The sequence below is a fragment of the Eubalaena glacialis genome, chromosome 7 (genome assembly GCF_028564815.1).
Source record: "Eubalaena glacialis isolate mEubGla1 chromosome 7, mEubGla1.1.hap2.+ XY, whole genome shotgun sequence".
Lineage (NCBI taxonomy): Eukaryota > Metazoa > Chordata > Mammalia > Artiodactyla > Balaenidae > Eubalaena > Eubalaena glacialis.
The window spans coordinates 80907262-80921239 of record NC_083722.1 but is presented as its reverse complement, the minus strand read 5'-3'; the positions used below and the strand labels follow the sequence as shown (position 1 = coordinate 80921239).

At 34.2% G+C, this 13978-nt stretch overlaps 1 protein-coding gene across 1 annotated transcript in view; it reads left to right on the top strand.

Annotated features, from left to right (window-relative positions):
* Nucleotides 1–13978, top strand: part of DNAH12 (dynein axonemal heavy chain 12) — a 220147-nt gene that overhangs the window by 167488 nt on the left and 38681 nt on the right. Inside the window, exons 53-57 of the mRNA XM_061195447.1 lie at nucleotides 282–429; nucleotides 741–886; nucleotides 8825–9039; nucleotides 9742–9934; nucleotides 11242–11434. Coding sequence (XP_061051430.1) covers nucleotides 282–429; nucleotides 741–886; nucleotides 8825–9039; nucleotides 9742–9934; nucleotides 11242–11434 — 895 coding nt within the window. The remainder of the gene's footprint in view (nucleotides 1–281; nucleotides 430–740; nucleotides 887–8824; nucleotides 9040–9741; nucleotides 9935–11241; nucleotides 11435–13978) is intronic.

Genomic DNA, 13978 nt, shown 5'->3' with positions numbered 1-13978 from the left:
TTTTTTTTGTTTTTGTTTTGCTTATTCTGAAAGAACAAGTCCTGTAAGAAATGCCTAATATTCTAATAATCAAAGGTAGATTATCATTTGTATAACATAGATATATATTATAGCATGTTAGAGCTAGAAGGGACCCAACCTCCTTGCTTATAGATAAGCAAGTGCCCAACATTTCATGGCATTTTGTTATAGAGTTTGGACTAGAAGCCCCTAGCCCTTTCAATTACTATCTTAGATCATTCTCTATGGTGAGGCTATTTTGCCTTTGATTAATCTCCCAGATGGTCTCAAGCTGCAGATGACCTTCAGATAGTATATGAAAATTTGACTGGTGATGTCTTAGTATCAGCAGGAGTAATAGCCTACCTTGGTGCTTTCACTGCTGGCTTTCGACAAACATGTACAGAAGATTGGAGCATGTTGTGCAAGGTAATGGTTTTATATTTCATAAGTTTCTTTATATAGAACACTTAAAGTATGTGTTGGGGTATTTGGGGGGAAAAGATGATAATAAAAACAGAGAAGGGGAGAAATGACTGAAAATATGGGGTTTTTCATTTTTTCTTCTTGTTTGATCAGTAAAATACTTCCATAGTCCAACTTTCCTGTCAGTTTTCTTTTTGTTCTTTAGAATTATTAAACAATATCTAATAACAATTAAATCAGTATTTTAATGTTAACAATATTTCAATCAACAAGACAAAAGAAAACATCAAAAGAAATTTGTTTATTTCTTACAGCAGAAAAAAATCCCATGTTCAGAGGAGTTCTCACTGAGTAAGACCCTGGGTGATCCAGTAAAAATTAGAGCTTGGAATATTGCTGGATTGCCTACAGATACTTTCTCCATAGACAATGGAGTGATTGTTAATAACTCCAGGCGTTGGTAAGGAACATAAAGTATTTATTTTTCAATTATTTTATTTTAAGGTTTTCAAACATAGAGAAAAGTTGAAAGGATTTTAGAGTAAGTGCCTGTATAGCTACTACCTCCTAGATCCTGCAATTAACATTTTATTATTCTTATCTATCCCTCTATCCATCCATCAATTCATCCTTTTTTATGTATTTCAACATATGTTGCAGACATGGATCTACTTCCTTCCAAATACTTCAGCATGCATATCATTAACTAAAGTTCAATATTTGTTTTTTTTTCTTTTGAGGTAAAATTTACATACAATGAAATACACAAAACTTAAAACTATACCATTCAGTGAGTTCTAACAAAAGTATGCACTTGTGCAACCCAAACCTCTGTCAAGGTATAAAACATTCTCTTTTGTCCCTTCCCCATAAATCCCCACCCTCATCCCATAGGAGATTATTATTCTGATTATTTTCCATCACAGGTTAGTTTTGCCTATTCTAGAACTTCATATAAATGGAATCATACTGTATGTAGTCTTTTGTATAAGGCTTTTTCCACACAGCATAATCTTACTAATTTTTGTGCATGTATTCCATTACATGACTATATAACTATGCATTTTCCTGTTGATGGACACTTGGGTCGTTTGCAGGTTTTGGCTATTCAATGTATTTATTTTAACTAGGTATTTCTACCCATTTTCATGATACTATAACAATAATTTATGCAATTTCATGTATATCTTTTTCAAGACTATCATTGATAGTGTGATAACTATATGAGTTTTCCAAATGGTTTTTATTGTTATCCTTTTATTTATATCACTTTCAAAAACTTGGGAAATTACTCTCATCTGAGAAATAGTTTCTTATAAATGGTTATTTAGTCATGTTGTCATCTAATTTAAGTCTTTTCTTGTGATCTTATGTCAAATATACTATGATAGATACTATTGAGTTCTTATATTCATGAGGTACTTTGTAAGTGCCTTATATCCTCACAAATTCCTATGAGTTAGTTCTTATTATTCCATTTTACAGATGAGACGACTGAGGCCCAGAGTGATTTAGTAATTTGAAATTTAGTGAGATAACTGAGCTAATAAATGGTGGAGTAAGAATTTGAACCCAGGCAATTTAACTTCCAAATCCTTGTTCTTATTTATTATGTTAAGTGAAATGTGGAATAGGGTATCACATTTGCTACCTTTATAACTGTAATGGAAATTTCAGTCTTCTTTTGGGATATAAGATACATTAAAGATACAAGGAAATCTTACATTCTAAAAGTTCGAGGTATTGTTTGTTATATTCTTTGGAAACCTTACTAGATACTTCAAGACATCTAAGTCTCCTTTATATTGATAGTATCGTTTTACTGAAATATTGATGCATGTGTTTTGAGTGCTTATCCACTCAAAATTTTACTTGAGAGTGAACATCCTTAGGTTGAAACTTCTAGGCAATTAGTAAAATTTATTACAATCGGAGGAAGTTTAATTAACTATTCCAGAAAATGTGTTCTCTTGTAAAGCAGGGAAATTTCTATTTAACAGAATATTTGACCCTGAGTATTCTGTTTTAGAACTCTTTTCTATGCATTTGGTGGCCATTCAGATTTTTTAAATTGCAGTTCAAAAATGCTATTAGGATATCTATAAGGCTTAACTGAAATCCAGGGAAACCAGAGGTTTCAGGATTGTATGTAAATTGAAGAAAACAATCTGTCATTTTCTGGCAGAAAGATGACTCTTGTAATACAGTAATATTTCAATGGTGTTACTCCTTTCTACCTGTTATTTTTGGACTGGCTGGTCACTAAGTCATGGACTGGGTCAGTTCTGAGGGATGAGTCTCCATCCTTATAGACCAGACTTCACTTCTTGCCAGTTGGGACCAATGTGTTCATCTACGGCTATCATCCTTCTGGACACTATAAGTGACCACAGAGGCTTAATCTCTTCTCTCTGCCTCCTAACAGCAGAACCCAGTAATGTAACTAACGTTCACTATTTTGGCTACTCACTTTAGAGTATCTTAAGTGTACCTCCGAGAAAAGTTGGGCCAGCAGGCTTTTGTAATGTGAAAATTGGTATCTCCCCCAATCAGTCTCAATCTCTCCCTCTGTCTCTCTTTCTCTCCCTCACTGTAGGACCTATCTTCTGTGTTTTTCTCTGTGCAGCTGCTTCATTAGTCTATCTCTGATTATATGCTGATTCTGTTCTTCTGTACACATGGCCATTCCCTAATGAAGCCTTAGTTCCTAAGTTCACAAAACACATCAGTTGAATAATATACATTAACCAGAACCATTAAGTACAAGTTCAAATTCCCATGAGAGAAAAATCTGATTAGTTTAGTATGGGACAAATATCCATACTAGGTCTTGTCACCTATGGCTGGGGGCCAAGCCATTGTAGTAACACACATGAGTAGGTCAAGAACATAGTTCTCAGAAAAAGAGTCGTGAACTGGGAAAGCAGTTTACAATTAGGACCCTGTTGCTTGCTTCTTTTTGCATCTTTGGATGTGATGAAAGGTAAGGATCTAATTTTACTTATTTTATAATGATAACCATTTACCCCAGCAGCATTTATTGAGTTATTCTTCCTTTCCTCACTGATTTGTAATGCTATCTTTGTCCCTTCAGTCTTTCGTTTAGTAAGAACTTGTGAATTGGTCTGAAAATGTCTTTGTTTTTCTCCTCACTTTATTTTTTCTTTAATTTTATGTCAGGTTTATTGAGATATGATATATACAGTAAAATTCACCCTTTTTAGGTACAGTGTTTTATGAATTTTGATTAAGGCCTATGGTCATATGATCCCTGCCACAATCAAGATGCAGAACATTACCAACCATTTGAAGCTTTTAAATGGGAGGGATTACATGACTTTTTTTCTATTTTTTAAAATAGAGATATAATTGATATAATTCTCACTTGTAATCAGAGTATTTAGATCATTTATACTTAATGGAATTATTGATACATTTAGATTTAAATCTACTGTCTTACAAGTTCTTTTCTGTTTGTCTCATCTGTTCTTTGTTCCTTTTATCTTCTTTTTCCACCTGGCTTTGGATTAATTGAATTTTTTTATGATTCCATTTTATCTCCACTATTTGCTTGTTGGTTATATATTCCCTATTTTTAGTGTTTGCTCTAGAGTTTACAATATACATCTTTAGTTTCTGAATACTTTCAGATAGCAATATACTGCTACACATATAGTATAAGAATCTTTCAACAGTATAGTTCCAATGTCTCTCCTATTTATTGTGCTGTTATTGTATATTTTATTTTTCATATGTCATAAATCCCACAATACATTGTTACTATTTTTGCTTTAGACAGTAATTATGTTAGGGTGATTAAATATAAGAAAAATGTCTTTTATGTTTATGTTCATTTTTTCCCCATTTTTGGACTTCTTGATTGTTTTTTTTTTTGGCCTTGTGGTGGCACGGCTTACAAGATCTTAGTTCCCCAACTAGGGATTGAACCTGGGTCACATCAGTGAATGAACCAAGTCCTAACCACTGGGCTGCCAGGGAATTCCCTTAGACTTCTTCATTTCTTTATGTTTCTATCTATTTTCATATTTCTTCTGCCTGACAAATATTTTTCAGCACTTCCTGAGTACAGGTCTATTGACAATTAATTCATTTAGCTTTTTTTCTTTATTTCATCTTTATTTTGAAAGATATTGTTTGCTGGGTTTAGAATTCTGAGTTGACAGTTTTTTGGATTCTTTTGGTTTTCCTTTTTTCCTTCAAAGATGTCACTCCATTGTTCCTGGACTGCATAGTTTCTGATAAGAAGTCTGCTCTAATTTTAATTCCTTTTTCTGTAATGTCTTTTTTTTCCTCTGACAACCTTCAAATTTTTTTCTATTTTTAGCTTCCAGCAGTTTGATTGTGATGTATCTAGTTGCGTGTGTGTGTGTGTGTGTGTGTGTGTCTGTCTCTTTTCCTCTCAGTAGTTCTGATTGAGGTTTTCTGAGCTTCTCAGATCTACTTCATTTTATCCCTCTTCTCTTTCTGGTAAGAAAACTTACATTTGTGAGTCTTTTTGATATTGTCCCAAAGCTACTGAATGCCCTCTTCTGCTTTTAACCACTCTTTTTTCTTTTTGAGTTTCACGCTAGATAATTCTATAAAACTATCTTCAAGTTAATAACTGTATTAACTGACTCCTTAGTTGTGTTGAGTCTACACAACCCATGAAAGAAATTCTTTAGATTTAACATAGTTTTTATTTCCATTTAACTCTTTCTTATAGTTCATCTCTCTGCTGAAGATCGCCTCTTGAGGCATGTTGTCCACCTTTTTCACTAGCTCTTTTACATTTTAATCACAGTTATTTAAAAAATACATATCTAATATTTCCAACATTTGTGTCATCTTTGAGCCTGTTTCTGTTAGTTTCTTTGTCTTTTGAGAATGTTTTAAGTTTTTTTCCTTGCTTGTTTAATTAAGTATCTCATAATATTTGATTGAATGCCAGATATTATTGGTCTAACAGTAGGGATTGAGCTAAATGGTATTAACTCCTGGATATAGTCATGCCTCTTCTTGTATCTCACCATTAGTGCAGAGGTTTGAGTCAGTCTAATCATCAATTGAACTAGATTTGGGTTTTGTTGTTACTATGGTAAAGTTCAGGGGACCAGAGGCTTCAACTTAATCTAGCTATGGGTCTATGCTGAGAATGAGGGGTAGCTTTCTGGAGTGTTTTTCTCAGTGTCAGAGTTTTACCTTCAGCTTTCAACTGTTCCTGAATGCCCATGACATAGAGGGGGTCTCTCTCTATTTTTGCTGTTCCCCTAGAGGTAGCTATTGTTTGGTACTCTATGTTAGGTTGTTTTGGGGGCAGAGTGTGAGTTCTCTGTTATTCAGATTCTTAGCCTTAGGAAGGTCCTGTGCATCTGGGGCCTAGGAGTAGGACATTTTCAGCCTTTCTGCCCCTCTTTCCTATGACAGCTAAGTTCTGCATTCTACCTTGGTTGGTCTTGAACAGGAGTTTCACACCCCTCTCCTAGAGTAAGAGATTTCTACTTAGTAAAGGTTGGTAAAGGTATAATGTTTTTAGCCCAAGACGTTTTTCTACCTCCCCTCCAGGGGTTGAGTTTTTCTTTTGCTCTTGCCCCAGCTGCAATTTGTATTTTGTCCTTACTTCTTCTAGGATTTCCATGAGTGTTATTGGCTCAATAAATGTCAATTTCCCAGCTGGAGTTTCCTGTATCATGTACATAGTATAAACTTGCACCTTGAACCTGCATGAACTATAGACCCATGATTACAGATTCTCAGGGGACTTTTTCCAAGCTGGAGGTGAAACGGGAATCAACACTTTCTTCTTGTCCCCTTAAGAATAGAGTTGGATTTTTTCCTATGATTTCACTAAGCCTTTTGTGGGTTTAAGCTTAATACAAGGGTCTCAGTTTCAGCTTCCTGCCACATATGGGCTCAAGGAGCCCTTAGGTTATTAGTACTGACACTCTCCCCAAGGCTAGCTTTAATTTCAGCTCACATACCTAGTGTTCTGGAATTCAGCTTTGTCTGTGTTTCTGGCACCTGTGTTTTTCTGTATGTATGTATGTATATTTAAAATGTAAGTCACCTGTGTATTTTTAAAATGTCATATTTTATCCACCAGTACTAGGTAGCAGAAGGATTTCTAGGTTATTTAACAGTTATGCTGCTGGAACCATAGTTGATTATTAATCAGTGCTTTTTGTGCTTGCTTATAATTTCTAAAGGTTTGTCTGTTTTAATATTGTACAGTGGTTGAGAGTAGTGCAGACTCTGGTATCAGGATATTTGGAGTCAGATTTTCCTCTGTCACCTTCTATCTTGAGATTTTGGTAACCCTCTTCACCTCTCACTGCCTCAGGTCCCCCATCTGTAAATGGGGATAATAGTAACTCCTACCTCATAGGAACATTGTGAAAAAGTGCTTAGCACATGATAAATGCTCAGTAAATGTTAGTTTTTAAAAATAATTATCATCTTCAAATACCTCATTTTAGTGTCTATATCTCAAATTCTGACTTTGCTTACTTTTTTTTTTTGCTTTGGGTCTTCGTTGCTGCGTGCGGGCCCTCTCTAGTTGCGTTGAGCTGGGGCCACTCTTCGCGGTGCGTGGGCTTCTCATTGCGGTGGCCTTCCCGTTGCAGAGCATGGGCTCTAGGCGCGCAGGCTTCAGTAGTTGTGGCACGCAGACTCAATAGTTGTGACTCGCGGGCTCCAGGGCACAGGCTTAGCAGTTGTGGCACACGGGCTGAGTTGCTCTGCAGCATTTGGGATCTTCCCAGACCAGGGTTCGAACCTGTGTTCCCTGCATTGGCAGGAGTATTCTTAACCACTGTGCCACCAGGGAAGCCCCTTGCTTACTTTTTAACCACAATGAAAATACTTACTCTTCTGCTTTATTATCGTTTACTAATACAACACTGGCTACTGGCTACTTAACAGCAAAGCTTTGTTTTCCCCAAAATTACTACCTCTGTCAGAAGTGTAGATTGATAATGCTTTTTTCTTCAGACTGCCCAAGGATCTCAAATGTAGATGAGCATTACTTTCGTACCTACAGTCAGGTACACATGGAATACAAATAATTTGGCATGGCGTTATTTCTCTGATGGACACAACTCAATTTTCCAATTGTATTTGTAATACTCACAGAAAGTTGTATTAAGTAGAAGTTGGATTTCTTTTAGAATAAACAGGATCTCTAATTATTGCATTACTGAGAACACTGATTGATTTAGGTTTTACCAAGAATATTGATAGGCATTAAAAATCTTAATTGACAGAAATAGTTACTTTTTGCAGGGGAATGAACAAATACCATATTTTTCCAATAATAAGGATATATAAGGAAGAAAAAATGTCCCTTTAAACAGGGCCTTGAAATGTACTAAAAGCATCTAGTATAATTACTAGACAACTTTTAAGCAATTGTGTGCAAAATAACTTTCTCATTTCCAGAACACTTTTCCTCTGTTTGCTGTGATAGCAAAAGTAAATTTTAACTAGTGTCTGGACTTTTTGCGCTTTCAATAGGATTTCAGCACAGTTTGAGCAGAGAAAGAAAACAACCAGTCAGCTAGCATTGGATTGTTTTGTTTTTTGGAAAGGAAAGAAAATAAAAGAACAAAGTTATCTGGGAGTAGTTGATTAAAGAGCTTATTTTTAGGCAAAGGGAAAGGGGATTTTTATCCCTAGAAGCTGTTGAAACAGAAGGAGAATGGGAAAGCCAAAGTGACATGGAATGAAAACTCCCCTTTCTGTGCTAATATTTTTTAAAGATAATTTAATGCACTGTACTGAATATAAAAGGAACCTAAGACAGTCAGCATCATCACTGAAGAAGAGGAAAGCACATCATATTTTGATTCTCTGAAACCATGAATCATATGTTCTTAAACACAAAGTCTTTACCATACTTACATAGAGAAAATTGCTAAATAGATCTCAAATATATACTAAACTAAACTTGGAAACTTGGTTTATGGTTCTACTCATAACCTAAGGAAATCCGTTATAGGCTAGTGGATCTCTTATTTTAAATTTTTATCAAATACGTAGGATTATTTTTTATAGTATGTTAACAGATGACATGTATTAAAATTACCATGAAAACAGTATGTTATGTTGGAAAAAGCACAGCTCTTTGTCCTACTTCTGACATTGAACTAGTTTTTTAACCTTAGAACCTTGGGCAAAGTACTCCCTGAGACTGAATTTCTTCACTTCAAAAATAAATGAGAATAAAACTCCTTTTCACTTTTTTCTCACAGGACTTTTGTGAAGATTAATCCTGATAATGTACATGAAACACTTTGTATTTGTACAGATTGATGGTGATGTTTATTATGTAAATTATATAATTTTAAAGAAATCTCAACATCTATTTATTCCCCTCAGAATATTTCTTATTATATTCCAGGCCTTTAATGATTGACCCGCAGGGTCAAGCCAATAAATGGATCAAAAACTCTGAGAAAGAAAATCAGCTTAGTGTTATTAAGCTATCAGATTCAGACTATATGAGAACACTGGAAAACTGTATTCAGTTTGGAACTCCACTTCTATTAGAAAATGTTGGTGAAGAACTGGATCCATCTTTGGAGCCTTTACTACTTAGACAAACTTTTAAACAAGGTAGAAATCAATTGATATTAGTTGGTAGAACTGAAAGGTGATTGGATTATCTCTGAGGCAAGAAAACCACTACATATTTTAATAATAATGTTAACGCAGAACTTCTGTGTCATTGTTATGCATGAAAGGAAATTTGGAACAAGTATCAGATATTCTAAAGTAAATACCTTCATTGCCTTAATCACTGTTACCTAGACTGTTGTTCAGTAGAGAACATGAAGTTGAAGCCAGCCTGAAATTCCTTTATCTTGTGACCAAGGACCACACAAAGTCCATTACTATGAATAGTAGTGGTTAATGTGGACCACAGTTGACTTTAGGTAAACGTTGCCCACCTTATATCTTTCTGCTTATAAAAATTTTATCTCTGTCAAACTCTAGTACTTTTAAGAGCTTTAGTAATATATAAATAATTTTGGAATCATTATTGAAAAGTAATGGAAGAAGTAAGATCAAAAGGAATCTTGATTTAGAAGGCTCCATGACAACCAGAGAAAATGTCTCATAGTACCCCAGAATTAATGAGTCCTGCTGTATAATTGCTTACTTGCCTCTGTGTTATATGTGACTTTTGCAACACCTGTATTCTATTTGAAATTACTTTATGACTTTTTACTTGTAACCTAGGAAGGGCTTTAACATAGGGGGGATGGGCTATGTAACTTTGGCTTATTTATTCTGCATTTCTTTTCTGAAATACAGGTGGCATTGATTGCATCAGACTTGGTGAGGTCATTATTGAGTATTCCTTTGATTTCAAGTTTTATATCACCACAAAGCTGAGGAATCCACACTATATGCCAGAGCTGGCTACAAAGCTATCTTTGCTCAATTTCATGATAACTCCAGAAGGACTTGAAGATCAATTACTAGGTATTGTTGTTGCAAAGGAGAGGTATGTGTTTTTTTAGATACTTCCAGGGGGTCTAGAGAGGAATATTTGTAGGCCATTAATACTTTTGTTATGTGATTATTTTGAAACCTTGTCAAAATTTTATATTTTGTCATTATAAATTAAATAAGTATTTAATTCTTTAAAATAGCCATTCTATAACAAGTAAGTTAAAAACCAACCATGTTATACTGGGCTTTTAGTATGGGTAGCAGGATTCAGGTGATATGCCATGACTTCTGACTTGTATCTGACTGTTTGAGCCAAAAAATTTCATCCCTAAGAATGTATGCTACAGACAAAATCAGAAATGTGTTCAAAGACATATACAGGATATTAATGAAATAAGAAAATACTTAGGACAAGAATGAAAAAGCAGGATACAAACCTATATATGGTAGGGGTAATATTTGTTTTTAAAAAGTTAATGCATGAATGGATATCCATATACACCAAAAAGACATTGAGAAAGAATACACCAGAATATTGACAGTGATAATCCTTAGGAGTGGTAAGATTATGGATAATTCTTATTATTTTCTTTATACTTTATGTATTTTTCCATTACCAGCATGTAATATTTTTTAAATGAGAAAAAATATTATGATACCTAGAAGGGCTACTAGTAAAGAATTGCTTCCTGAAGGAAATCTTTGATTCCACTTGAAGCTTAATATAACACTATCAAGTAGTCTATTACATGAAATCAAATTATAAGTGAAAATATGTACCATGAAGTACTTTTGTTATTTTCAGTATTTATCCCACTTGCGCAGTATCCAAGACAGAACTATGTCATAACATATTCTATAACATGGTGAATTATGTTATTTTGAAGTTTCATACCTTCATGGTTAAGATATAAGTGCGAGTTTTGTCTTTTACTTGAAGAGCCAGTTGTAGGATGAGTCATCTTTTCTGTCTCCTGTTGTAGAAGAGATGATGGAAATGGGACTGAATGTGATTAAGCCAAGGAATAGATAAGAAGTCTCATATTCTGAGTTTCTTTTCCAGTTCTTATTCTCACACAACGAGCTAAGCCATATGGATAAATTTAACATATTCTTAGACTTACTGTAGTATATGTTATTGCCACATTTTACATATATGTAATTAATGCTTTTTTTTGCTTGAATTTCTCAAATTATTATTTTCATGGGAGTATTTTTTTCCTTAGGTTGGGATAAAGAGATTAATCATCTTAATTTGTATTATATGTCTACAAAATTATTTAACTGTCTACAAAATTGTGATATCTAATATTTGGATAAAATACTACAAATTTAGACTAAATGTTTTTATCTTTTTAGACCAGAATTAGAAGAGGAACGAAATGCTCTTATTCTTCAGTCTGCAGCTAATAAGAAACAGCTAAAAGATATAGAGAAAAAAATTTTAGAAACATTATCATCTTCAGAAGGGAACATTTTAGAAGATGAAAGTACAATTAAAGTCTTAGACTCTGCTAAATTGATGTCCAATGAGATAACAAAGAAACAACAGGTGAAAAAAGAATCCTAGAAATTTTTAGATTCTTAAGAGTCCAATGCGCTCCCGCTCCCTAAGGAAAGTGCTATACTAGGCTTATGGGAAGAGGAAAAGAATTCATAAAATACCAAAAGATAGAAACTAATTTTAAACTCATAAGAGAATATCTTATACTGTTGAATCATTCAAAACCTGGCGTCATCTATGTGGCACCTATACACAGAAGAAATAAATTTGGAATGAAAAAAATTTTAAACATACTTTTTATTATTGCGTAGGTAGGGTAAGCTAGTCAGGTTCATTCAAATTTTAATTGACTCTTCACCTAAAACTTAAGTTTGAGAATATGGCTTGCCTCTGTTCCTGGTTGGAATTTAAGATTTGTGAAGGTAATTGCTGGTTAATTGGACAGTAAGTGGTTCTAGGAACTAATAAGGATGATCTTCTGACATTGCCTTGTCTTTTGTCTGGGAGAGAGGTATGAGAGTTGGGAGTGGCAGGTAGAGGAAGGAAGACACATACAATAGTGTACTTATTGCAAATTCATCTAACACAGCTAAATGGTATTTTTATATTGCATCTTTTAAAAAATATAATCCTACAGTGTTATGGGTGGAAGAAGCCTTAGCTATTTGTCATCTTTAGCATTTCATAGTTGAGAAAAGTAGGGCCCAGAAAAAGTAGTTAAAACCCAAGTTCACACAATGAAATGATAATACAGAATGACTTTAGTAGGCTAACTTTACTGATTTTCAGACCTTTCAATCCTCCTTGGCCGACCCAATGAATTAAACACATCTTAATATTGGTGTAATTAAAAAATAAAAAGAAAGCTAAATAGACATTTCACTCATTGCTCAGCATCCTTCTGTTTACACCCTACCCCATGCACCCCAGTTTTGGGGTAGAGGATTTCCAAAAGGTCTAGGCACCTTTCCCCTTGGGATGGGTTTAGTTTTATGTGAATGTGATGGTAATGACTCTCTCTAGCCAAGTGTACTGTTTTGTTTTGTGTTTTTGTTTTTCATTTCAGGAGAGCCGAAAGGAGTAGTGTCTTAGAGTAATATGCTGTGGTAGCCTCCCATCTGGGGACCATGGCTGAGATATTCTATAATGTCTGCCTTACCAATGAATGTTCGTCAGAGCAGAACCCATTACTCATTTTCCTCTCACCACAGTGTTTTTTCAAAGGGAAGAAAAGACAGGAAGCATTTATCAGCTTATTTCCTATTAGACTCAAAGAGGAAAGTAGATATCAATATTTATTGGTTCAAATACTTCATCTTACAAAAAGAGAGAAATTTAATCATAATGTCTTTTTGACTGGGTCTCATTGATCATTACAAACATAATTTAGAATTCACTATATATTTTGATTCAAAACATGCTCTGTATCTGGCCCTGACTTCTATCCACCCACCCACCCAGATGTAAGAAAAACCATCTTCAGAGCAAAGTGTTCCCACATAGTCTAAAACCTGCTTTTCCCTTTTATCCCAACCCATAAGATTAAACAAACACAAGCAAAACTTTAAGAATTTGTTCTGGACTTCCCTGGTGGCGCAGTGGATAAGACTCCACACTCCCAATGCAGGGGGCCCAGGTTCAATCCCTGGTCAGGGAACTAGATCCCACATGCATGCTGCAACTAAGAGTTCACATGCCACAACTAAGACCCTGTGCAATTAAATAAATAAATATTTTTAAAAAAAAAATTTGTTCTATAAGTTTCAAAGCCTTCCCTCCCCGCAAAAGTTGTCTTGATTGAAGTTTAGTCTTGTGGATTCTTGGAAAGTATAATATATATAAATAGCACAGCCCAGGAAATTTTTACAAATAATAAATTCTCCTCTTTTAACATCGTATGCTCACAATGTTTATTTGTTAGAAAATGTCTTGTCCTTTGATTTTAGGCCATTAATTGTAATTAATCAAAAATCTGTATGTCTTGAGTTTAGCGTTTCATACTAAGCAGCCAAGTATATATAAATATAACAATATTTATAAATACACTGCAGATTAAGCCTTGGAACCTGAGTTAAATTATTATTTACTCTTTAAAATAATAACAATATTTGCTAAATATTTTTGCTTACTGTTGCCATTAATGGTAAATGGCATTTAGCTGAAAAAATTAAGGGTTAAATAACAGGAGGTTTAAATGAGAATACCAAGATTATGCTTTCTTTTGTAAAAATGTCATTAATTTCCATTGTTGATAACTTTGTTTTACTTATAGTCAAGATTGAGGTTCAAACCTTACTTTTAATTGTAGCTACACTGTAATTTTGGGGAAAGTTTGCTTGCAAGGAACAGAAACCTACTCAAATTAGCTTAAATAAAAAATATACAAGGGGATATTTTATTTTCCCAATTATAGGAAGTACATACAGGCCTCAGGAATTAATGGAAAGCATTAAGTTTCTATGCTCTTTGTCTCTCCCTTTCTCTAAGGTTGTGTCGTCCTCATATGTGCTTCTTTCTGCTCCATCCGGAGACCATTTTTTTCTGTAAAACTTTTGTACTGTTCCTTCATACGTTTATCTTGCACATAGAAAC